This window comes from Sus scrofa, chromosome 6, assembly GCF_000003025.6.
Source record: "Sus scrofa isolate TJ Tabasco breed Duroc chromosome 6, Sscrofa11.1, whole genome shotgun sequence".
Lineage (NCBI taxonomy): Eukaryota > Metazoa > Chordata > Mammalia > Artiodactyla > Suidae > Sus > Sus scrofa.
This window is the reverse complement of record NC_010448.4, coordinates 145689035-145715880: the sequence shown is the minus strand read 5'-3', so window position 1 is coordinate 145715880 and position 26846 is coordinate 145689035. Positions and strand designations below refer to the sequence as shown.

General features: G+C 36.5%; 1 protein-coding gene across 1 annotated transcript in view; it reads right to left on the bottom strand.

The window, feature by feature from the left end:
• Positions 1-26846, bottom strand: part of WDR78 (WD repeat domain 78) — a 74675-nt gene that overhangs the window by 38929 nt on the left and 8900 nt on the right. The window contains 5 exon segments of the mRNA XM_021096495.1: positions 1787-1926; positions 5323-5479; positions 11398-11510; positions 14380-14552; positions 21813-21996. Of these exon segments, the coding sequence (XP_020952154.1) occupies positions 1787-1926; positions 5323-5479; positions 11398-11510; positions 14380-14552; positions 21813-21996 (767 nt within the window).

Genomic DNA, 26846 nt, shown 5'->3' with positions numbered 1-26846 from the left:
TCATTGCCAGGGAAAGAGAAGTGACTAACCCTATAGGAGAGTTTAGGAGAAGGAATTGCACTTCAGCTACTTTTGGATTCTTTTGTTAAGGTTGCTCACTTGCAGAAAGAATGCATTCTGGTGTGTTCTCACATATACAGAAGTCTGTGCTTATATATCTGTGCCAATTACTGTTGGTAAGATCTATTCTGGAAGGAACAAATAGTAAGTCCACTTAGCTGTGGATTTAAGGGTATATATATATTTTTGGCCACATCTGCGACATGCAGAAGTCATGGGGCCAGGAATTGAACCCAAGCCACAGCAGTGACAATGTCAGATCCTTAACCTGCTGAGCCACCAGGGAATTCCCAAGGATACGTTTTTAAATTAACTTCATCAGTAATAAGGGTGATATTTTTACATCTCTCTGACTCCTGAATTTCTTTCAATCTCAACCAAAATCAGGCAAGAAAGACATGTTTTTTTTTTTATTGATCTGTAAAATCTTAATATTTACTTGGTCAATATCAAATTCTTTAGTATAAACTGTACCATTATTTTAATAAAATCTTTATTGTGAAATATATACCCTCATAGAAGAGTGTATAAGACACATATTTATAATGTAAAGAAAGAATTAACAGCATGTACTCACCAACCAGCATAAGAAATAGAATGACTTCAGTTGCTTAGAAGTCCCCTGGACACTCTCGTATCATAGGCATCCTCCTTCTAGCTACCTCCAAAAGAAATACTCACTTTTCCTAACTTTTGTATTGATAGTCTCTTGCTTTGTTTTTTCTCTTGTACCAAATGTTACTGAGGTCCTTCCATACTCACCCTGCATTACCTCTTATTTGCCAATTTCCCAACTACCAGCATCCACATTTCTGTTTGGGTCTATCTTGGATCCTTAACCCATTGAGCAGGAACAGGGATCAAACCGCACCCTCACGGATACTAGTCGGATTCTTAACCCTCTGAGCCACAACGAGAACTCCCAGCAATAAAATATCTTTATTTGCTTTTTTTGTTTGTTTGTTTTTTTAGGACTGCACCCATGGCATATGGAGGTTCCCAGGCTAGGGGCTGAATCAGAGCTGCAGCTGCCGGCCTATACCACAGCTCACAGCAATGCTGGATCCTTAATCTACTGAGCGAGGCCAGGGATTGAACCCACAACTTCATGGTTCCTAGTCAGATTCGTTTCCCACTGCCGTATGACGGGAACTCCAATAAAAATATCTTTAAATTATAGACTTTTTTTGGACACAATGCTATTATACACTTAATAGACCACAAAAGATTATAGTGTAAACACAATTTTTACATGCACTAAGAAATAAAAAAAATTGTGTGACTCACTTTACTGAGATATTCACTTAATTGGGGTGGTCTGGAACTGAATCTGCACTATCTCCCAGGTACGTGAAATACGCGTATGTGAAAGGCCTAAAATAGAGCTTGGCATATTTTAACTACTTGTGTTTGATATTCTTTGTTACAGTAAACAATTGGTTTCCATAAATGTTTCATAAATATTGGAAGAATAGAAATTTCTGTGATATAGTTTGTATAAAAATCGATTGATAATTGTTATCAAATCTTCTATATCTTTATTACTTATTAACTTAATTATCAAATTCTGAAAGCTGTAGATCACAGTACCCATCTACTGGTGTGATTTGGCCAATTCATTTCTATTTTCTCCTTATATACTTTAACATTTATTTGTTCATTGACAGACTCAAAGAATATACATAAAGACATGGTAATTCGTCAAGTAGGATAAAACATAAATTACCTTTGTCTTCTTTTACAATTTTGTCACATTGAACGTCTTTATTCTTTGGTGCTCCATTAATAGTCTGTATCATCCTTTCTACATATAAGTCATTGCCTAATCTATTTCGACAAAGGTTCTCATAATTCTTATTTCTCTGGCTGTAAAAAATAATGTATACTCAATGTATAAATAATAATTAATGATTACCACACATATCTCTTCATAGAATGCTTTATTTTAAAATTACCTTTTTTAATGTGAATTGCATCTAAATGTGAAGTGAGAGTTCAAAACACTTCTTAGGGAAAAACTGCATAAAACTACCTCTAAGGACTCTTATACTATACCTCCCAACATCCCTATAACTTTCAGTACCCATCAACAATATGCTAGCATTACCTCCATACAGGTTTTATGAACGTTGATATAGACACTGAAAGCTATAAATTTCCCTCAAAGTATCACTTTTGTGTTATCCTATATGTATTATTTTCATAATTGTTTAGTTATATTTATTAGACTTCTATTATGATTTCATCTTTGGTTCACAAGGAATTTAGAAAATGTCTTTTTTAACTTCCCAAAGAATATGTGAATGTGTGCCTATGTTTTAGTTGAGGTTTATATTATAAAATTTTAACTTCATTCCACTGTGGTCAGAGAATTTAGTTTGTCTAATACCACTTCTTTGAAATGTTTTTTTCTTGTTATGGCCACACCTGTAGCATGTGGAAGTTCCCAGGCTAGAGGTCATATTGGAGCTATGGCTGCCAGCCTACAAAACAGCCACAGAAATGCCAAATCCGAGATGCATCTGTGACCTATGCCACAGCATGCAACAATGCTGGCGGCTTAACCCACTGAGTGAGGCTAGGGATCAAACTCACATCCTCATGGATATTTGTCAGGTTTGTAACACACCCAGCCACAATAGGAACTCTCTGAGATTTTTGAAAACTTGCTTCACACTCGGCCTTGTACATAGACGATTTTTATAAATGTTCTGTGTGTGCTTGAAAAGAGTGTGTATTCTCTAATAGTTGAATTCAGAGTTCTATATATGACCATTAAAATATGTTTTTGGTTCAAATTTTCTATAACTATACTAATTTTTTATCCAATTAACCTATCGAAAATTAAGAGCACCATGTTTATATCTCCCGCCTGAATAGGATTCTTATCAAGTTTCTAATTTTTGCTTCATATATTGCTAGAAGGTCATTTTATTAGGAGTATTCAAGTTTAGAATTATTATATCTTCTATTATTATGAAGTGACACTCTTTATCCCTAATAATGCTATTGGTTTGTTTCTCTGTAGATGATATGTTCTTTTTTTTCTTCTTTCTGTTTTGAAAATCTTCTTTTAATATTTGGTATTCTGGGGCATGAGTGCAATGCACCAAGTCCATTTGTGTGTGTGTGTGTGTGTGTGTGGATATCTTGTTACTTATTCCCAATAAATGTCTGTGGAATGTTGATTTTCAATAGTCTGGGGAAATACTTACCCACTCTCTTTGATAGTACCTTTCTTCCATTCTTTCTATTCTGCCCTTTCAAAGCTGATGAGGTGTATGTTAGATCTTTATTCTGTTATCAATATCTATTTAATTTCTCTTCAGTACTTTGTATCTCATTTTTCTCTCCAAGCTTTACTTTGTGTAATTTATCTAGATCTATGTTCAGATTTATTAAATGTTTGTTCAATTATGTCTTGTTTAAATTTTAAATGCTTATTTTTAACATGAAAGGTTAAATCAATATTTACTTTTTTATTTTAACAATTTGTGTTTATACTTTAAAGTTCTTTTTGATGTTTTTTCAATTATGAGTCATCATTTTGACAGTTTCTTAGTGTTAATGCTATCTTAAACTCTTTTACTTAAATATTTCACATATATTTGGTACTCTACATTTGATAATATCATTATCATACATAGATCTAGGATTGTTACTTTTTAAAATTTGCACTCATGGATCCTGCTCTACAGCACAGGGAACTATATCTAGCCACTAGTGATAGACCATGATGAAGGATGAAGGGTAATGTGAAGAAAAGATGGAGGATAATGTGTGTGTATGTATGACTGGGTTACTTTGCTGTACAGCAGAAATTGACAGAACAATATAAATCAACTATAATAAAAAAAATAAAAAATAAATAAAATTCACATTCATAATGACCCATTTCTTTATTAGTTTGGTGTATTTTTTTCTAAACTCAAACTGAGTGAATCTTAAGAGTCTAAATGGGATATGCTTTCCTCCAGAGAAGACTGTATCTGCTTTTGATAGAAGTTACGAGACTCTACTGACCTGGCACCACTTGAGATAACTGAGATCCTTTTAAGAGCCTTGGTTTAATATAAAGACTCTCTCCTTCAGCTCTCTCAACTTGTAGGGAACCTAAGACTTAACTGGTGAACTCTAGATCTATGTGCTAATATTAGCATTTGCTTCTAGCATCTCCTCTCTCTGATTCCAGATCACTTATCTCTCCCTTTGTTATCTTTTTCCTTTTCCTTTTGTCAGTCCTAGGAGATTTCCCTTATGTTTCAAGAACTTTAAAAAACATGCTATTTAAAATCTAATAGCACTGCATTTTATAGTCCAAATGATTTTACAGTATTTTATATTTGGGTAAAAATAATACCATAAGAATTATTTTTGTAAAGAGTTATTTAGTACTAGGAACCATATTCAAATTATACTTGAAGATTAATAATCTGAATAACTATATTAATAATCTGTGTATATGCCTATGTTAATTTCAGATACAGAAGATTTCAGAGCAAGGGAAATTATCAGAGATGATTTAATAAGAGGGATATTATATAATAGTAAAGAGGTCAATTCTCCAAAAAGACAAAACAATTCTTAATGTGTATGTGCCTAACAACAGAGCTTCAAAATACATGATGCAAAAACTAATGATCCATTTGATATTTATTAATAAAGAGAAATAGAAAAATCTACTCTCACATGGTAAATTCAGTTATTTCTCTGTGACATATTTTTTCTTCTTAGGTTTTTTTGTTTGTTTGTTTTATTTTGTTTTGTTTTATTTCTTGTCGTGCCCAAGGCATGCAGAAGTTCCCAGACCAGGAATTGAACCTGAACCACAGCTGTAACCAGAGCCACAGCAGTGACAACACCCGATCCTTAACCAACTAAGAATTCCTCTTCTTAAGTTTTGAATGTAAAAATGGCAGTCGTTTCTTTTTAAATTGAGAAAAATGTACACATGCATAAAAGAAAAAAAACATTAAAACCTATATTGAAACTTGGAAGCTTCCTTTATTTCTTTAATTATTTGACTTAGTAGCTCATCTACTTTTTAAAAGAATATAGTAAAGCTATGAATTCCTCCTCTAGGAAAAACACACAACATAAATGTTTTACATGTACTTTGATGGGACAAAATGTTTAAATATGAAGTTATAATTTCACCAAGCACATACATCACTAGAAATCCCCTAAGAAAGAAACAAGACAAGAATCTCTGATTTAGCATTTAAATTACAAAAGCAATGTAAGCAATTGAACCATACATACCTTACTTTCTCAGCTTCTTCAGATTCTACAGAAACCATAATTGTTGGTAAGTTAAAAAAGCTCATTGTTTCCGTCTCTGTAAGTATTATCTCTATAGTCTTATCCAGATCTTCTTTTGTTACAATTTTTCCAGGTGTTGCCCTCATAACTCGTAAATCTGTAATACATGACTTAATAAAAACCATTTACTAATTGCTATTTTTACTTTTCATTTAACCGAAATATCATGATGAGTCATACATTGCAGATGACTTTATATTGTCAGTTAGTAGGCCATGTTGTGAGATGTAGTCTATTTAATTCTTCTGAAGCCAAACTGGATCCTATGGCCCACAAACAGTCTCTGTTGATGATATATCAAGCCTACACCAGTCTCAAATGTGTAGTCATAATCCCAAGAGCATCCCATCACACCTATCCCATAATATTAACAGAAGAGACTGGGGTGAGCAAACTGTTGATACTACTTAGGAATACGAGCAAGTGTATTTTGTGTGTAACATCCAACCCTTCTCTGAGCCCTGAAGTTAATTTCTAGTCTATAATGTAAATAACCTTTTACTTTGTTTTTTCTTATCAGCTATCTTTTGATTGGTTGATTTTGTTTGTTTGTTTGTTTGTTTGTGTTTTTTTTGGCTGTGCCCATGTGGCATGCACAGAAGTTCCAAAGAAGTTCCTGGGCCAGGGATGAAACCTCACCACTACAGCAGCCCCAGCCACAGCAGTGACAATACCAGATCCTTAACCCACCAGGCTACCAGGGAACTATCTCTCTTTTGATTCAGATTACAGACCACCTCCAATCGTCTTTCCCAAGAGCTAAAAAGACTCTCCAATAAAAATTGTGGTTAAATACAGGGGTAAAATAGGCTCAATATCCATGCAAAAAATATATTGAAAAGGGTTAGCCTCGAGCTGGTAGTCTAGTCAGAATTTCAAGGATCTAGAAAAATTTCATCAAGGATGGAGTTTCAGGGCTGAAGGAGTTTGAACTTGGTTGTGTAGTAATAAAGAGCCATGACAAGGTATATAGGTCAGAGGTCAAGGTTTTCTATTAAAAACAGGATGTGAAGCAGGGATCCATGAGGATTTGAGATGCATAAAGTTTGAATAGCTTTAGGAAAACGAGACTTAAGATATACTCTTTCCAGAGATTCTCAGTCTCCTCTTAAGAATGTCCAGAGCTTGAAGAAAACACCTACCTTATAACCTCAAAATATATACAAGGCATTAATTCTACAAACCAATCAGCAACATTTGCAATAGCTAAATAAATTACTCATCCATAAATATTAAACAGTAATTGAATATGATAAAAATTTCTGAAAATGTCTGTGATAAAATATTAAGTGATAGAACAATCCAGGACAAAACCCACGATATGTTTATAACAATTAAAATATGCCTACAGAAAAGCTAGAAAAACAAAAATTTTAACTGCCAATCTTTTATAGATTAGATGATCTTTTTAAAATACTCTTTAATTTTTATTATTTATGCAATGAATTTAAAATATGAGGAAGTGATAATTTATATAAGCAAATTTATCTATGGTAGATATAGGACAAAGTGAAAAAGTAAATGAATTACCCACATGTACCCAACTGGAGATATAGCTAGTCCAAACTGTTTAACAATAAAGTAAATGACAAACAGAGGGGATAAATGAGAAGTTTAAAGTCACACAGGAAGTTCCCTTCGTGGTTCAGTGGTTAACAAACCCGTCTGAAATCCACGAGGATGTGAGTTTGATCTCTGACCTCCCTCAGAAGGTTAAGGATCTGGCGTTGCCGTGGCTGTGGTGTAAACTGGCAGCTGTAGCTCCAATTCAACCCCTATTCTAGGAACTTCCATATGCCTTGGGTGCGGCCCTAAATAAATAAATAAATAAAGTCACACAGGAATACCGACAGTTTTGAGATTAGAAATTTAGGCTCTTGATACTCTGAACGTTCTTTCTTTAAGACCACTAGATCTTCATCTGTGATTTAGATATATATACCTCAAAGTAGCATTATGCTAGTTATAAAAACAAATGATGTTATGTTAGATAGAACCTATTGGAGTAGCATCTTAGTTACCCACTATGGTTGGGGAAAGTAATGGTCTAGTCAATCTTTTTCTTAATGGCAGAGGAACTACCATTCATCAACAAAATGCCCTATGATGGCAAAAAGGATTTTTGCCTGGATCCCTGTATCAATGATTGCCTGAATGTTGACTGAATTTGTTAATATATGGAGAAACTGCCCCCAAAGTTCACCATGGACCTATAGAATCTGGCTATTTCGTGGATCGGGTCCCCTAACTCTAAATAGCTTTAAACCAGATCTTAACTACATATCACTCTCCACCTGGAACAACATCACAAATGTTATCAATCTGCCATGCCTGCTCTTATTTACTGTCCGCGATGGAGAGACACGTATCCACTCCTGATGGTTCTTCCAGAAGGAGGAAGCTCTAGTATGACAATCTTGGCTCCTCTCCACACATTTACTGGTGATACCTCTCAAGAGGGTTGGGGTGAGCTTGAGGAGGTCTAGACCCTTTACTGAATGGGTGGGTAAGTCTGTCAAATTCGGGAGGTGTTTTTTTTTTTTTTTTTTTTTTTGCTTTTTAGGGCTGCACTCGTGGCATATGGAGGTTCCCAGGTTAGGGGTCCAATCAGAGCTACAGCTGCTGACCTGCGCCACAGCAACATCAGATCTGAGCCGCGTCTGCAACCTATACCACAGCCCACGGCAATGCCAGATCCTTAATACACTGAGCGAGGCCAAGAGTTGAACCCTCAACCTCATGGTTCCTACTCGGATTCGTTTCTGCTGCAGGGAACTCCAAATTTTGGAGTTTTATAGGAGGCCTTTATTCATAGTGTAATATTTGGCTCCGATATAGCATATCTACCTCTATTATATTTTTCACTTAACTCAGAACTGTGTGGAGAAAAGGCATTATTTGGTTACCTTCTGAGACCCCAATATCCAGCAATCTATGAAGGCTTCTTTGGCCCCTACTTAAGCCTCCCATTCTTTCAGTGGGGTTATGTCATACATTTGTAAAGCAGTTAAATTCTTCTGTTGCAGTCTATATTCCATTCAAGGGTCCTCTAATCTCTTAATTGTGCTTGGTTAAAAAATGTGTATTACAGTTTTCTTTTTGTGCTGTAAGATTCTATGGGTTTTAATAAAAGCATAACGTCATGTGTCTACCACTGTGGTATAATAAATAGAGAGTAGTTTCACCATCCTAAAAAATCCACTTCACATTTCTAATCATATGGAAAGCTTTTAAATATCTTGATGTTTGGGATTCATTCCACAATACTTAAATCAGAATTCTAAACATGTGATCTAGGCATCAATATTTTTATTATTAATTTAGAAAGGTGTTACATTTTAGTGGGAAATTTTTAAGAAGTATGTTAGACCAGGCCTGCACCAGCTGGCAAAGGGCAATTATTAAATCATCGGGAATTTTTGTGAGCTAATTGTTAAATGCAATCATTATTTAAAATTAAATTAGATAAACTTACAATTAAATAAATCATATTAAAAACAAAGATAATAACCCCTCAAGACTCATTACTTCCTATGTTACTAAATTTTACTTTTATCTAAACTCTTGGTTATTTATATCTATTGTATCTGTATGTTAAAAATATTTAATAACAATGTTCTAATAACTAAGCATGTCTTCAGAACTTCTCATTCAGAAATGTCATGTTGGTAGCTTGAAATCTGCTGGGGGTGAAAGTATTTATACCATGGAAATTGGCAAATAACTATAAATCAGGACCTTCCCTGCCTTAGAGGAGATAGTTTTATAGTATGGGCATGTCACTATGCCTAACCCCCCACTGCCAGATATTCCAAAAAAAGACTGGCCTGGAATAAGACTTGAGTGTGGGAAATTTAAAGAGATATACCAGATGATGTTAATGTGCATTTGAAATTGAGAAATGCTCATCTAAAAGAGCTGCCTGGTGGTAGAAGTAGCATTGTTTAGGCATGATTCACTTTACTTTTTTTTTTTTTTTTTGTCTTTTGTCCTTTTTAGAGCCGCTCCCACGGCATATGGAGGTTCCCAGGCTAGGGGTCTAATTGGAGCTGCAGCCACTGGCCTGCACCACAGCCACAGCAATGCCAGATCCAAGCCCCTTAACCCACTGAGCAAGGCCAGAGATTGAACCAGCAACCTCATGGTTCCTAGTCAGATTCGTTAACCACTGAGCCACGACAGGAACTCCCACGATTCACTTTAGAGACTGACTTTGCAGTTATAATTCACTAGCACTTGGCCAAGATGATATAAACATCTTGGGGTATTCTTCAAGGGTTCTGGAGGAGATGTTTTGTTACTTCCATTTGTAGGTTTTTTGGTTTGTTTAATGTTTGTTTGTGAGGTAGACAAGTGGAGGAAGGCCTAAAGGCAAACTGTTACACCAAGATTTTTGTCTTTCAGAGCAATGCAAATCCATTGAAGGGTTTTTAAGCAGGGAGAATTGTGAATTAGATTGTGTTCTTAAAAAGATGATTCTGCATACAGCTTGGAAAAACAAACTGGAGAGTGGCAAGGATATTATGTAGAGACTGCTGGGGGAGGTTATGGCAATTCAATCCCCTTTGTCTTCCTCTGAAAGGATGGGTTTCTTCCTACCACAGACATTGCTAATTGTCTGTTTTCACTGCGAAGCCTTTCTCCCTTCCTTTGCCTCTTTCCTTGAATGGAGGCTGGGAAACCAAGTATTTGACTTTCCAAGCCTCTACTGAAGCCAGTTCCAGACAGTGAGACAAAAGCAGATATACACAGGAAAGAGGAAAGCTTCTGAGAACGCTTTTACTTTCTTGATAAGGATGGAAACGTGACTGGTGCTAGCGTCTTTCTCCTCCTTTCTGTCTTTAATGTGGATATAATACCCAGAGCTGGGGCAGGTATTTTGAGACCAGGAGGCAAAAAACAAGAAGAAAAGGCTTAAGAGAATAGCAGAGCTGCCAATCCAGAGTCTTATACAAATAAGACATAAAAGAAAGCCCAAAGATATCTACCTGTATCTTCTTTTAATGTGGGAAAAATAAGTCTTTATTTGTTTAAGCTAATGATAGCTGGGTATTCTGTTACTTGTCAAAAGCATGCTGTTACATATACTAGCACCAAAAAGAAAAGTTCATCAAGCCCTTTTCCAACCTTATTAATATTTTCACTAATCCTTCATTATCGGCTTAGAGGAAAAATGCATTCTTACTGCACTCCAACGCAAGTGACCCGCAAGTAAATACCCACTTCCTCTAGCACTTTTGATTGACCGTTATTTGCTCATTCTTTTATCTTCACTTGCAAAATCCTTCATATTACCTCATGTTTTATGCTCTACCTGGAATGGGCTTCTCCTGTTTGTTTGCATGACAAATTACTAATCATCATTAAAGACCCCATTCAGAAGTCAATAATATTCCCTATGAAAATTCTTTTTTTCCCCTACCACCTCAAAGTAGCCACTCTTTTCTTTCTAAATGCTCCCATCACATTCTGTGTATGTCTTTTTATGGAACTGATTATAGTGTATTGGAATTATCTTTCTCCCAAGTTAGAAGCTGAGCTCTTTTAAGACAGAGTCTGTGATTCCTGAGGCTGATGGTGCAAGGGAGGCACTTGAGAATTTTTTTTTCCCAGGGCCGCACCTGAGGCATATAGAAGTTCCCAGGCTAGGGATAGAATTGGAGCTGCAGCTGCTACCCTATGAAACAGACACAGCAACACAGGATCTGAGCTAAGTCTGCGACCTACACCACAGCTCATAGCAACGCCGGATTCTTAACCCACTAAGCGAGGCCAGGGATGGAACCCGCATCCTCATGGATACTAGTTGGGTTCATTACCGCTGAGACACAATGGGAACTCTGAGAATTTTTTAAAATATATAAACATTACCCTGATAATTCTCATGTAGCTAGAGCACCAGCATTTGGAAATGATTATCATAGTTTTTCTATCTCAAGCACCCAGAAAATAATGAGTATATTTGCTAAAAAAATAATGAATTGTTACTAAAATAAACAATTGTATTTTCATTACCTGTAAAACTAGTCAATCTTTCCCGTTTATAGGATGGTTCTTCTAAGTCTTCTGCCATGGATTCAGTAATAGATACACTTGACTTAGAAACTGTGCTGCTTCCTAAAACTGACCTTTAATAATGAATAACAACATTATTCATAAATTTAGATGTTTTTATGGGCAATTGAATGTATAAATAAAAACATTATTAGATTGAGAAATCAAATATGCTATAATCATATGAGCAAAGTGGATAAAAATAAACTAGTTCTTTAAATATCGAGATGATTTTTAATGCTCTTTAGGAAAAGAGTTTTGGGAGTTCCCGTCATGGCGCAGTGGAAACAAATCTGACTAGGAACCATCAGGTCATGGGTCCAATCCGTGGCCTTGCTCAGTGGGTCAAAGACACGGCTCAGATCTGGTATTGCTGTGGCTTTGGTGTAGGCCCACGGCTACAGCTCTAACTAGAGCTAGCCTGGGAACCTCCATACACCATGGGTGCGGCCTTAAAAAGACAAAAAAATTAAAAATTAAAAAAAAAAAAGAATTTTGTTTTTGTTTTGGGGTTCTTTTGGCCACACTTGAGCCATGTGGAAATTCCTGAGCCAAGGATGGAACCCATGCCACAGCAGCCACCAAAGCTGCTGCGGTGACAATGCCAGATCCTTAACCCACTGCACCACAAGAGAACTCCAAAAAGTTATTTTAAATATATTTTAGAGAGAAGACACGCCAAACCTATACCTGAAGTCCTTCAATGGATTCCCAATAGTATGTTTAGGATAAAAATCCAAAATACAGTCTACCTACCCAGACTGTCCATCTTATTTTTACTATTATTACTATTCCCTTCCCTTTTTTTTAAGTTCCTTAGTCTTATAGCTCTCTTACTGAAGGGCCTCAGTCTGGAACACTCTCCCTTTCATTTTTCACCAGGTTTATGCTCATCATTTAAACCTCATCTCAAATGAATTTATTCTGATAAAGGTCCTCCCAAGATTTAATTTATTTTTTTCTGGTTGCATCCACAGCATGTGGAAATTCCTGAGCCAGGGATCAAACCTACACCACAGCAGTGACCTGAGCCACAGCAGTGATAATGCCAGATCCTTAACCAGCTTAGTCACCAGGGAACTCCCAAGATTTAATTTAAAATAAAATCTATATACTTGGTGGGAAATCAATACATTGAGGAATCAGAAAATAATTTCCTTAAACATATGAATTTAGCATTACTCCATGATATTACATATTTTTTTCCCTATTTATAATTCTAACTGCCCTCCAAAAGGTTGGGTTTGGTTTACTGGAATATCCTTTGTTTTGCAGAGAACCCCCATGGCTTCTGTGTGCCAATTTGGAGGCAGATTCTAGAGCACCATATTTTTTTTCCTAAAATTTTGTGCTTAGGAGTTCCCATTGTGGCTCAGAGATAAAGAACCCAACTAGCATCCATGAGGACATAGTTTCGATCCCTGACCTCATTCAGTGGGTTAAGGACCTGGCATTGCAGTGAGCTGTGGTGTAGGTTGCAGATGCAGTTCTGATTCAGTCCCTAGCCTGGGAACTTCCATATGCCATGGGTGCAGCCCTAAAAAAAAGACAAAATAAAATTTTGTGTTTAGTTAACATCTGGAACTTTTAATTTGTCAGTTTTAAAGTTACACAACTACTCATCCATAAAAAAAGAACAAAATAATGCCATTTGCAGCAACATGAATAGAACTAGAAACTCTCATACTAAGTGAAGTAAGTCAGAAAGAGAAAGACAAATACCATATGATATCACTTATATCTGGAATCTGACATAAGGCACAAATGAACCTTTTCACAGAAAAGAAACTCATGGACTTGGAGAACAGACTTGGGGTTGTCAAGGGGGAGGGGAAGGAGTGGGATGGACTGGGAGTTTGGGATTAGTAGATGCAAACTATTGCATTTGGAGTGGATAAACAATGAGACCCTGCTGTATCACACAGGGAACTACATCTAGTCACTTGTGATGGAACATGATGGAGGATAATTTGAGAAAACGAATATGTGTGTGTGTGCATATATATATATATATATATATATTTAAAACTGGGTCACTTTTCTGCACAGCAGAAATTGATAGAACATTATAAATCAACTATAATAGAAAAAATAAAAATCTTTTAAAAATTAAAAAATAGGAGTTCCCGTTGTGGCGCAGCAGAAACAAATCTGACTAGGAACCATGAGATTGCAGGTTCAATCCCTGGCCTCACTCAGTGGGTTGAGGATCCGGTGATGCCATGAGCTGTGGTGTAGGTTGAAGATGCAGTGGCAGCTACAGCTCCAATTAGACCCCTAGCCTGGGAACCTCCATATGCCATGGGTACGGCCCTAAAAAGTCAAAAGACAAAAAAAAATTAAAAAATAAAGTTACACCCTCAAGTATTTCCCCAAAATCTTTAGACTGTTTTAGGAGTTCTGTTTTGTTATTGCAAAGACTGAACTCCTCTGCTGCAAGCACTAAAAAAAATTCAATTATATAAGTATTTATATAACAAATGAAGAAGTTTTTACAAAAAAAGTCATAAAGCAAAAGCAAAATCAAACCCCAGGAGCACAATGATCTGTATGAAAGAATAAGGAGGGAAAAAAGAAATCCATTCCTTCCCCCAAATTGCAGCATAAAAGAAACTGAAAAAACAAAAAAAAAAACAAACAAACAAAAAAAAAAACAACTGGAGAAATATGTCTGTGATACCAGGCCCCATCTTTTGGTTCCTCAGGAAAATCCTGAGTAAAAATCTATATATTTTTTTCATAAATGTTTTGGTTAAGTGTAGGAGAATTCTTTAAGACATACAAGCTCTACACCTAGTTAAAACATGAGAGGAATACAGAGGTAGCACACTAGGAGCCGAGCTGGGAGACTGGGAACAAGAGCCACCCATGTTACACAGGTGCAACTTAAATGAAAATACATAAGATATAAAAAATAACTGTAGAATAGTATATATACTCTACCTTGTAAACTGCCCTAACGTATTCTGATAAAGGCTATAGGAAGCTACAAATTCTGATGTATGCGATCCTTCTTGTGATGTAAATAGTTTATTTGGCTTTGCTGTACCACCAGTATGTGGATCTGGATGGTAAAGAGGTCTGGGAGTAACGTCAACTCCATGTATATCAATCACCTGTAGAAAAAGATTATTTAAAATAAAATAAGTAAAAAAGAGTGAGTTTCTGAATAATAGGTCCTAGAAAATAGAAATAAAAATAGTAGAAAAAAGATAAGCACAAGTTTTCATGTTTTACCTATATAAAAGTAATATATATTAATTTTGTGAAAATTAAATAAGAAAGATAATTCACTCTGATTGTTAATATTTTGGTATATTTACCTTGAACCTCTGTATAAGGTTTAAAAAATTTTTTTCAGAATTCCCGTTACAGCTCAGTGGTTAACGAATCTGACTAGGAACCATGAGGTTGCACGTTCGATCCCTGGCCTTGCTCAGTGGGTTAAGGATCCAGCATTGCTGCAAACTGTGGCGCAGGTCACAGATGCGGTTTGGATCTGGCTTTGCCTTGGCTACGACATATGACTACAGCTGCAGCTCTGATTCAACCCATAGCCTGGGAAATTTCCATATGCCACAGATACAACCATAAAAAGAAAAAGAAAAAAACACCTATTAATAAACATTGCCCAAGTCATTATACATTGTTGGCTTAATTTTTGGCTAATTTTTAATATTTTCAATTATGAAATTTAACACATATAGAAATGTAGTTAAAATATAACCATATAGTTAAATAATATAAAGCCAATGTTCTTATAATCACAACTAAAGAAAAAAAATGGAACATTGATAGACCTTCCAGGAGGCTTTGCCCCTCCTGGGTTACAGCCCCTCCCACCTCCCTAGTGAATATCATGAACTTGTTTTCAGTAATCATTTTCTGGTTTTTTTTGACAGTTTTATTAAGCATACATTCCTAAACAATAGCATTTATGTCTTATAACTTGTATTGAATATATACATATAGATACATAAATATATACATATATAAACATACAGCTTAATGAATTTTCATAAACAGAAGGCACCCACATACCTAGCTTTCAGATTTAGCTAGGTTTCACATTACCAGCATTTCAGAAGTTCTTTACCTGAGAGTCACCTTCTCTCCTCAAGGGTAATGACTATATCTTGACTCCCTGGATCAGTTTTGCCTGTTTTTGAACTTTATTTAAGTGGAATTATGTAGTATGTACTCTTGGTATCTGGTTTCTTTTGTTCAATATTATATTTGCAATTCATATTGTTAAGGATAGTTGTAAATGGTTCATTTTCACTGTTATACAGTATTCCATTGTGAGAACATATCATAATTTTACTTATCTATTTTACTGTTCATGGACATTTCTGTAGTTACCAATATTTTGGCTATTACAAATGGTGCTACTATGAAGATGGTTGCACATGTGCTTTGGTGAATACGCTATAGAAATTTATCTTAGGTATATACCTGAGTGGAATTCCTGGGTGACAGATTGCTTTCACGTTCACATTTAGTAGATACTGTGAAAAGTTTTCATAATTGGTTCCTACCAACAATGTATGAGAGTTCTGGTTGCTCCAAATTTTGGCTAGCACTTAATATTTACCATGTTTGCCAATGTAATTTAGTTTTATCTTTTTAAGATTTATGTAAATAGTAATATGACTGAATTATCTGAACTATTTTGCTCAAGTTTTTATATTTCTTCATGATGTTGTGTATATAATGTTCATTCATTTACTGATGATTGTAGTCTGTTGGACTAGTATATCGTATTTTATTTATCCATTTTTGCTTTTAATAGACATTGAGTTGTTTCCAGTCTTTGGCCATCATGAAAACTGTTTCAATAAACATTTATGTAAAAGTATATTGTTACACATGAGAATGCATTTCCGTGGGGGATGTTTAAATGTGGAATTGATCAATCAACAAAATTAGATCACGTCAAAATATTTTCCAAGTTGGCTGTAAAAATGTCCATAATTATCAGCACGAGGACAGTTGCTGTTACTTTACATTCTCATCCACATCCAGCACCGTCACATTTATAAATTTAAACCAGCATGGGGGTGTAGGTATACAGGTATCTCATTGTAAGTTCAGTTTGCATAAGGTTGAACTTCTTTTCATATGTTTATTCCCATTCTGACTTCCTTTTCTGGAGAAAAATGTCCCATGGAAGTCTTTTTTTTGGGGGGGGGGCCATCTGTGGCATATGGAAGTTCTCAGGCTAGAGGTTGAATTGGAGCTGATGACGTATGCCACAACCACAGCAAAATGAGATCTGAGCCGTGTCTGTGAACTACCCCACAGCTCACAGCAATGCTGGATCCTTAACCTACTGAACGAGGCCAGAGGTTGAACCCACATCCTCATGAATACTAGTCGGGTTTGTTAACCCCTGAGCCACAACAATAGGAACTCCCCACATAAGTCCTTTTGCATACTTTTGTATTGCGTTCTTTTTTTTAAATTGATGATAGAGTTCACTAAATATTCTGAACATAAATCCTTTCAGTTATATATTTTGAAATTGTCTTCTTTCACTCTGTGGCTTCATTTTCCTTTTATTATCTTTTAAGAAGTTCTTCATCTTAGCATAGTCAAATTTATCATGTTTTCCTTTATGGTTTATGCTTCAGATGTCTCATCCAAGAACCCATTCTCAATCCTGAAATTATGAAGATATTTTTCCATCTGTTGCCTTTCACGTGTAGATCTATAACATACTAGAATTGATCTATATAACATACTAGAATTGGGTTTTTGTATAGCATGAGGGAGTCAATGTATTTTTATTCTATATGAATACTCAGTTGTCTCAGCAGGAGATTTTGAAAATCCTGTCATTTTCCCACTACTGTATAGTGCATATTTATTATAAAACAAGTGTTTATATGTGCCTGAATCACTTGTATGCTCTCTGTCTATACTTTTACTAATATTACACTTTACAAAAAATGTGGTATATAGGAAAGCAAGTCTTTCCACAAAGTTCTTATTCAAGAGCATCTCGGCTATGCCTAAGCTTTAGCAGTTTTGTATAAATTTTAGAATTGCTTTGATGAGTTTCTTAAAAAAAAAACTTCTGAGATTTTGACTGAAATTACAAAGAATGTATAAATCGAAATTTGTGGAGTTCCCGTCATGGCTCAGTGGTTAACAAATCTGACTAGGAACTGTGGGGTTGAGGATTCGGCATTGCTGTGAGCTGTGGTGTAGGTCGTAGATGTGGCTCGGATCTGGCATTGCTGTGGCTGTGGTATAGGCCGACGGCCACAGCTCCGATTGGACCCCTAGCCTGGGAGCCTCCATATGCCGCGGGTACGGTCCTAGAAAAGACACACACACAAAAAAAAATTGGATATAATTGATATGCTTATAATATTGACTCTTTCCAATGCATACACATGTTCTATTTCTCCACTTGTTTGGGTCTTCTTTAATGTCTCCCAGTAAAAATTTAGTTTTTAAAATATATGTATGGGCATTTTTGTTATATTTATACATTAGTACTTAATATATTTTAGTGCTATTATAAATGGCATCATTAAAAATATGAAATTTTTGAAACATGTTTTGTTGGCACATAAAAATACAGTTGTGTTTGTTTTTTATTTGATAGCCAATAACTTTGCTAAACTCAATTTGAAAATTATTGATAGATGATTTTTAATTTTGTTTGTAGACAATTGTGTCACAACAAATATTTAATGTTTTTTTTTCCTCCTTTCCAATTCCTATACTTTTTTTTTTTTAGGGCCACACCCACGGCATATGGAGGTTCCCAGGCTAGGGGTCTAATTGTAGCTATAGCTGCTGGCCTACATCACAGCAAGAGCAATGTAGAATCTGAGCCACACCTGCAACCTACACCACAGCTCACGGCAATGCTGGATCCTTAACCCACTGAGTGAGGCCAGGGATTGAACCTGTGTCTTCATGGATACTAGTCAGGTTTGTTAACCACTGAGCCACAATGGGAACTCCACCAATTCCTATACTTTTCATTTCTTTTTCTTGCCTTACTGAAATAGCTAAGACTTCCAGGAATATTAGATAGAAATGAGTCCTTCTTAGAAATGCTTTACCATTAAACGTAATTATTGCTGTAGACTTTATAGATACTAAATCAGATATGGGAGTTCCTTATGATTACTAGTTCTGTAAGAATCTTTTTAAGCGTGAATAAAATTTTAATCTTATCAGATACTTTCTAGATATATATCTAGAGGTGGGATTGCTGGATCATATGGTAACACTATGTTTGAATTTCTGAGGCACTACCAGACTGTTTTCCAAAGTGGCAAGACCACTTTACCTTACTATAAGCAGTATACAATGATTCTGATTTCTTGATATCCTTGACAATACTTGTCATCTGACTTTTTGATTCTAGCCATCCTAATCAGTGTGAAATAAATATCTCAGTGTGGTTTTGATTTGCATTTCTCTGATCCTAATGATGTCAAGAATCGTTCTATGTGCTTTTTGACCGCTTGTATTTATCTTCTTAGGAGAAATGAATTTTCAAACACCTTACTTAATTTTTAATTGGGTTATTTATCTTTTTATATTGAGTTGTAAGAAATCTTTATATAACCCAGATATAAATCTCTTAACAGTATATAGTTTGTAAATATTTTCTCCCATTCTGTGCGTTGACATTTTAATTTATTGATTACGTCCTTTGAAGCACAAGTGTTTTTAATTTTGGTGAAGTCCAATTCATCTATTTTGTTGTTGTTGTTCATATTTTTGGTGTCATATGAGAATCCTTTGTCAAATCCAAGGTCATGAAGATCTACCCCTGTGTTTTCTCCTAAGAGTTGTTTTGGGTTTTTTTGTTGTTTTTTTTGTTTTTTGTCTTTTTGGGGCCCCATATGGAGGTTCCCAGGCTAGGGGTCTAGTCAGAGCTGTAGCCACCACAGCAACGCCAGATCTGAGCTGCATTTGCAACCTACACCACAGCTCACCGCAGTGCCAGATCCTCAACCCACTGAGTGAGGCCAGGGATCGAATCCGCAACCTCATGATTCCTAGTCGGATTCGTTTCCTCTGCGCCACAACGGGAACTCCCTCCTAAGAGTTTTTTTAGTTTTAGCTTTTACATGTAGGTCTTTGATTCATGTTGAATTAATTTTTTATATCGTGTGAGCTAAGAATCCAACTTCATTCTTTTGCATGTTCATCTCAGCACTATTTATTGAAGACTATCCTTTTTCTGCTAAGTGGTCATGGTACCCTTGTCAAAAATCAGTTGACCATAACAGGCACATGAATAAATGCTCAAAATCACTAATTATTAAAGAAATGCATATCAAAGTTACAATGAGGTACTACCTCATGCCGGTCAGAATGGCCATAATTAACAAGTCTACAAATAACAAATGCTGGAGAGGGTGTGGAGAAAAGGGAACCCTCCTACACTGTTGGTGGGAATGTAAACTGGTACAACCATTATGGAAAACAGTAGTGGAGGTACCTCAGAAAACTGAATATAGAACTACCATATGATCCAGCAATCCCACTCCTGGGCATATATCCAGATAAAACTATAGTTCAAAAAGATACATGCATCCCTGTGTTCATAGCAGCACTATTCACAATAGCCAAGACATGGAAACACACTAAATGTCCATTGACAGATAAATGGATTAAGAATATGTGGAACAGGAGTTCCTGTCATGGCTCAGTAGTAATGAACCCAACTAGTATCCATGAGGATACGGGTTTGATCTCTGGCCTAACTCAGTGGGTTAAGGATCTGGCGTTGCTGTGAGCTACAATGTAGGTTGTAGACATGGCTTGGATCCCATGTTGCTGTGACTGTGGTGTAGGCTGGTGGCTGCAGCTCCCATTCGACTCCTAGTCTGGGAACTTTCCATATGCCACGGGGGGACCATATTTTGGTATCATGTCTAAAAAACCATTGCCTAGCCCATTCAAATTTGTATATTACATATTTTTCTGTATGTATGTTCTACCTTGATTATAAGTTTTCTAATGAGATAACCAATTCTATGATAATTCATTTCTTGATATAGAGTACATTGCAAAGAAGAGTGGATGATAGATAGCTGTGCTCTCCATTTTTTTTTTTTGTCATTTTGCCTTTTCTAGGGCCGCTCCTGCGGCATATGGCGGTTCCCAGGCTAGGGGTCTAAGCAAAGCTGTAGCCGCTGGCCATGCCAGAGCCTCAGCAACTCGGGATCCGAGCTGCATCTTCAACCTACACCACAGCTCATGGCAAGGCCAGATCCTTAACTCACTGAACAAGGCCAAGGATTGAACCCACAACCTCATGGTTCCTAGTTGGATTCGTTAACCAATGAGCCACGAGGGGAACTCCTGTGCTCTCTATTTTATAGCTGGATTAGCTATAACTAATATCATAATCAACTAGTTCTTAAGGTCAGAAGTAGACTTTTTTCATTTCACTCTAATGTTCTTATTACCAATAATGAATCACAGGGCCAACTGCCAATATTATTCTGTAAGATATGCTATATGGCACAGACTTCAGCAAAATCAACAGATCAATACAGGCCTATTTCATTTCATTGCACTTCACAGATATTGTGGTCTTTACAAATTGAAGGCTTGGGACAACCCTGCATCCAACAAGTCTAAAGACACCCTTTTTTTAATAGCATTTGCTGTGTGTCTTTGTGTCACATTTTGGTAATTCTCGCACTATTTCAAAGTTTTTATTATTGTTATTTTTGTTATGGTGATCTGTGATAAGTCATCTTTGATGTTACTATGACTTGCTGAAGGCTTGGAGGATGGTTAGTCATTTTTAGCAATAAAGTTTTGTTTCTGTTTTTGGTTTTTGCCATTTCTTGGGCTGCTCCCACAGCATATGGAGGTTCCCAGGCTAGGGGTCAAATCAGAGCTGTAGCCGCCGCCTATGCCAGAGCCACAGCAACGCGGGATCCAAGCCACATCTGTGACCTACACCACAGCTCACGGCAACACTGGATCGTTAACCCACTGAGCAAGGCCAGGGATCGAACCCGCAACCTCATGGTTTCTAGTTGGACTCATTAACCACTGAACCACGACGGGAACTCCAGCAATAAAGTTTTTTAAATTAAGTCATATACACGCTTTTTTAAAACATAATGTTATTGCACACTTAATAGACTGCATATAGTGTAAACATTATTTTTATATGCGTTGGGAAACCCAAAAATTCACGTGACTCACTTTATTGCAATATTTGCTTTAATATGGGAACTGAACCTGCAACATCTCTGAAGTACGCCTATATTTAGAAGTAAGTTATTGTTTCAAAGTAGCATATTTTCTACCTTTAACATTGCAGTCAAGTTCTTCATGGTGTCATTTTCAAACAAACTCAGAATTCTAAAGTCTATTACCTGGGTGACTACCTTCGTGGAGGAAATATTCATTTTTTCTGTTGTTCTTATGTCGGATGGAATCACCATGGTTTTTGACAGAGCCATTCTGCTTTGGTTTGCACCAACATATCCTCCTCTTACTTGAGCTCCTTTTGCTGGGCCATTAAAGCTAATGGACCTCCTTGGCTGTGCACCAACATTTCTATATCAGGGGAAGAAAATATTAACGGAGGATCCAGAATTAAAGAAAAATTAGCCAACAGTGAAAAAGGCAGAATGTCATTTAGGAACATGGAAATATCTAACAAAATAAACAAGAAAAATAGTTACTTGAGACCTCATTATGAGTAAGCATAGGTCTAGAATATTTATGTGTACTGTGTCAATTTTTCCTTGTAATGATTCTATGAAATTGCTATTAACATAATTTTATATAAAATCAGAAGCTTAGGGGGAAATATTCCTACTTGGGTTGAAATTTGAACCCAAGCAGTCAGATCCAAAGTCTACACTGGTTTCTCTGGGTCTCAGTTTTCTTATCTGTAAAATGAGGATAATAATAATCCTTAATTCAAAGGCTATTATGAGGATTAAATATATTAATTTTATATTATGGTTAGGAAGTGCCGGACACATAATAAGCACAAAAAAGTATATAGTGCAGTTAGGTAGGCAGACAGAAGCAGGAGTAATAAAACCTGGGAAAGAATGACATGTTCCTACCTGAACAATTACATAATAATTTTTAATAAGAAGAGAAGTTATAATCAAAATGTCTGTATCCAGAAGAAAAAATACGATTTCACTTTTAGATCAATTCCTTAAATTCTTTAAGACTAAAACCTACCTTAACATTCTTTCATTCTAGTGCTCTGATTGTACTGACGATTTCTATAAAACTAGAATGATCATCCCTTACATTATAAAAAGGTGTGTTTCCAAAGAAAACATTTTTAGCAATATATTTACTTTCCAAATCATAACAGATAATACTTTAAAATGACAACCATCTACTTTTCATATTTTATTTTTCTTCATAGTATTTATTACTGCTTGACACTTTGTTGTCCACTCCTTTACTAGAATGTAAGAATCTTTAGGGCAAGAACTTTGTTTTGTTCATTGCTCCATCACGAGCACCCAGGACAGTGTCCAGTATATTGTGGGTGCTATTAATATTTTTTAAATAAACAACATAATTCCATTCATACAATTTCAAATTTATATTATCTTTGTCATACCCTATCCTCCCTGCTTCAGTCTCTAAGTGACTTTATTTTCAACACTTCCAAGTAAACAAAACCAATGAGGCAAACATTTCATTAAATTATTTCTCTACTTTCATTATATTCTTCTTCCATATCCTACAATTTCATCTAAATTCATCCTTATTTCCTTCCTCATTCAGTTCAAAAGTTGGTCTTCTTATCTAAGGCTAATTTTTCCACCTGTGCTTTGAAACCTGTCTGTCATTACTTTCTTGGGACTCTTCTCCATCAATAATTTTCCATCTCTCAAAACTTATTCCCTGTCTTCTTCCCTTGAGCATGTAAAGGTGCTCCAATTATCTCTTCAACTTAAAAATCCTTCATTTACCTACATTTTCCACTAGTTATTATTATATTTCTCCTTCCTTTCACAGTCCAACTTCTTAAAATATTAGTCAATAATACTGTCCACATCCTAACTCCACCCTTTCCTCTCCAATTGCAGAGACTACTTTCATTAAAATCACCTAGTCTTCGTCCTTCAAACTGTAAAATCCAAAGGACACTTCCCAGTACTTATCTTTGTAGCATCTGACAGTTGTCCTTTCACCTTTCCTCTTAAAAATCACTTCTCAAATTGGTTTCAACCTCCTTGGGACCTCTAATTACCTTATCCTTCCATTTTCTACCAATTAGTCAGAATCTTTCAGGTTTCTTTTCTCTCTCTATTTAATCCAGAATCTACAATTTATTAACTGAATCGCTCTTTTATCATTATCTTCAACTCTAATTTTCTTTTTTTTCTCTTTTTTTGGTACCAAATTACTTTATTTGAAGGAATGGTGCTGAGGAAAGAACTTAAGTAGATGTTTTGGTGTGACTTATAGAAAAGGTAAAGTTAATCCAAACACACATGCACTGCTTTGGTGACCAGGGAAGTCACCCCTATGCCTACGGGAAGCCAGCCTAAGGCTTAGCTCTCGATGACACTGTTTCCCAGGGTGTGCTTATCAAAGAGCACTCTGCCATGCCAGATTGCCAGATTACACGAACTGGTTACACGGTCACCCAATTCTTTTATGGATTTCACTTGCTCATTCAGGTAACGAGTCTCAATGAAGTCACACAAATGGGAGTCATTTTTGTGAGTGGCCAGTTTGTGCAGTTCCAGTAGTGACTGATTCATGCTTTTTTCCAAGCATTAACACACATTCCATTGCATTCAGTCCATTCTTCCAGTCATCATGGTCTGGTTTCTTGATGTACTGAAGGAAGATTTGGCTACCTCTTTGGTTCTGCAGCTTAATCACTTCCTTAGCATGTTCCTTCTTCTCACGAGACTAGTGAAGAAAGTATTTGGCCAAGTTCCACACCAGATGATCATGGTCAAAATACTCTGACATGTGAGAACTATGTCTAGATACTCATGTTGCAACAGAAGAAAGGGTGGGGGAAAAACTGTAATTGTAATGTATACATGTAAGGATAACCTGACCCCCTTGCTGTACAGTGGGAAAAAAAAAAAATAGTCTGACATGGACAAGTAGATGTAGGAGGCATAGAGCCTCAGGTTGATAGGGTGTTAATGGCCGCCTCCGAATTCTGATAATAGTTCTGGTGCACTTGAGAGAGGGACAAGGCCGTCATGGCAGGTGGCTGAGGGAAGGCGGTGGCAGCTGCACAGGAGCAGTGGAGGGGACCTTGGGGCTGTCCGAGGGCACTGTGAAGAGGTGGGGAGGGCTGGCTCTGAGCAGATGACCCAGGTTGGGGAACAGCGCTGGTTCCATCCAAGCACTGTTGAGGTAGGAAACTGCAGAGACTCTTTGCGAAGACTGTGGCCTTTAATTTTCTTTCCCCTTGACTTTTGCTCTATTATCCTTACAAAATACAGTCCACCCAGAGGAGTGGATCAAGAAGATGTAGTACATATACACAATGGACTATTACTCAGCCATTAAAAAGAACGAAATACCGGCATTCTTAGCAACATGGATGGACCCAGAAACTATCATGCTAAGTGAAGTCAGCCATACAATGAGACACCAACATCAAATGCTTTCACTGACATGTGGAATCTGAAAAAAGGACAGACTGAACTTTGCAGAACAGATGCTGACTCACAGACATTGAAAAACTTATGGTCTCTGGAGGAGACAGTTTGGGGGGGTGGGAGGATGTGCTTGGGCTGTGGGATGGAAATCCTGTGAAGTCAGATTGTTATGATCATTATACAACTACCGATGTGATAAATTCATTTGAGTAATAAAAAAAGTAAAACAAACAAACAAAAAAATACAGTCCACCATTCTTGTTTTCCTCTTTACTATATCAGCTACTTATTCCCAAGGTCATGCATTTGACCTTGTCCTTAACAAGGTCAGCCATCAGTTTCTACTGTTCTAGCTTCTCAAATCCCAACTCCAACCATCCTTCAACTCTACAATGACCGTGAAGACCTTGATTCTGCCATGTATTTACTCCCTTACCCACCCCTCTGATGTAATCTCTTCCCTCTTGAACTTAAGGTTAATTAATATAATCCATAGTTAATTATTACAATTACTCCTTACTTACACTCTAACCCCCTTTTTCTTCTTTAAATTCACTGTACTTGCTGGCAAAATCAAAACCTTGATTAATTCTAGTCATCTTATTTTGAGCCTGAACCTGTCTATTAACCATTTTCTAGCTTCTGTAAACTTGATGTGTTAACACTTACCCTACATGCATAGGCTGGAATGTACCTTGTTCAAGACAAAACCGATATGCCTGAGTCATCTTGCCTTGGCTTCCTGCCTCCCTTATTGCCCCCTTCCTTCCCCGGGGGCATGATTTTCCAACACAAACCAACCAATCCACACCTCCAACCTCCTTCTTTATTGGTCTCTCACTCTCTGGGCTCAAACTACATATTTTACTTACCCTTTAGCCAGGTACCAGTCAAATCGGGATGGCACCTATGCTCCAGAACCCAATGAAATTATTTAAACTGGTCAATACTAAACTTACTTACCCTGCTGCAACTGTTCCTTCCCACCAAAACTACAATAAAGGCTCTTGTCCACAGTCCTCATCCCCCACCGCCACTCCCACCCTGGGCCTGATGGCCAATCCCAGTGCTCCTCCATGTGACAAACTCCTCTTGGGATTTATCAGTAATAACCTATTTTTTTCAATGGCAATAAAATCCTGGTCTATTGGCCTTACTATATCTCATATTTTCTATTAATACACTATGTTTAACTCAATCTGTCTAGACAAATGAAGCTAGAGAAAAAACATCTAATCACAATGGCAGGCCTCATTCTAAATTATGGATTGTTAAGTTAAAGTGGGTCATTAATGTGCCAGCACTCATACTGTATTATCTTGGTTAATTTTTTACTACATCTTCTAAGGCCGCTATTTCATAATTCTCTTTGAATAGTAACATTTCCTCTCCTATTTTTACTTTCAGCTAAATGAGAAAATTGAGGCAAGTGGGTAACTTCCAAATACTCCCACTGTCACATCTATGCACCTGCCTATATCTGTGCCTATATTTGGTTTCTCCGAATATAGGCACAGATGTACTCTGGATGAGTTATCTGATTCTAGCTTAGGTCAACTCCTCTACATGTGCACTAGAGTCCACAGTTTTCCATTCCTTTTTGCCTATTTAAGGACATTGCTCTAGTAATTCTCTTTCATGCATCATAAGCTTCTCTCTCTCTACTGGATTATTCCTTTCAGCCTGTAAACATGCTATTATTTCTCTTAGCTTAAATAAACAAACAAAAACAAAAAACACTTTTCTTGACTCCTCCAGCTACCATCAATTCATCTTTCCTTTAAGTATAAGAAA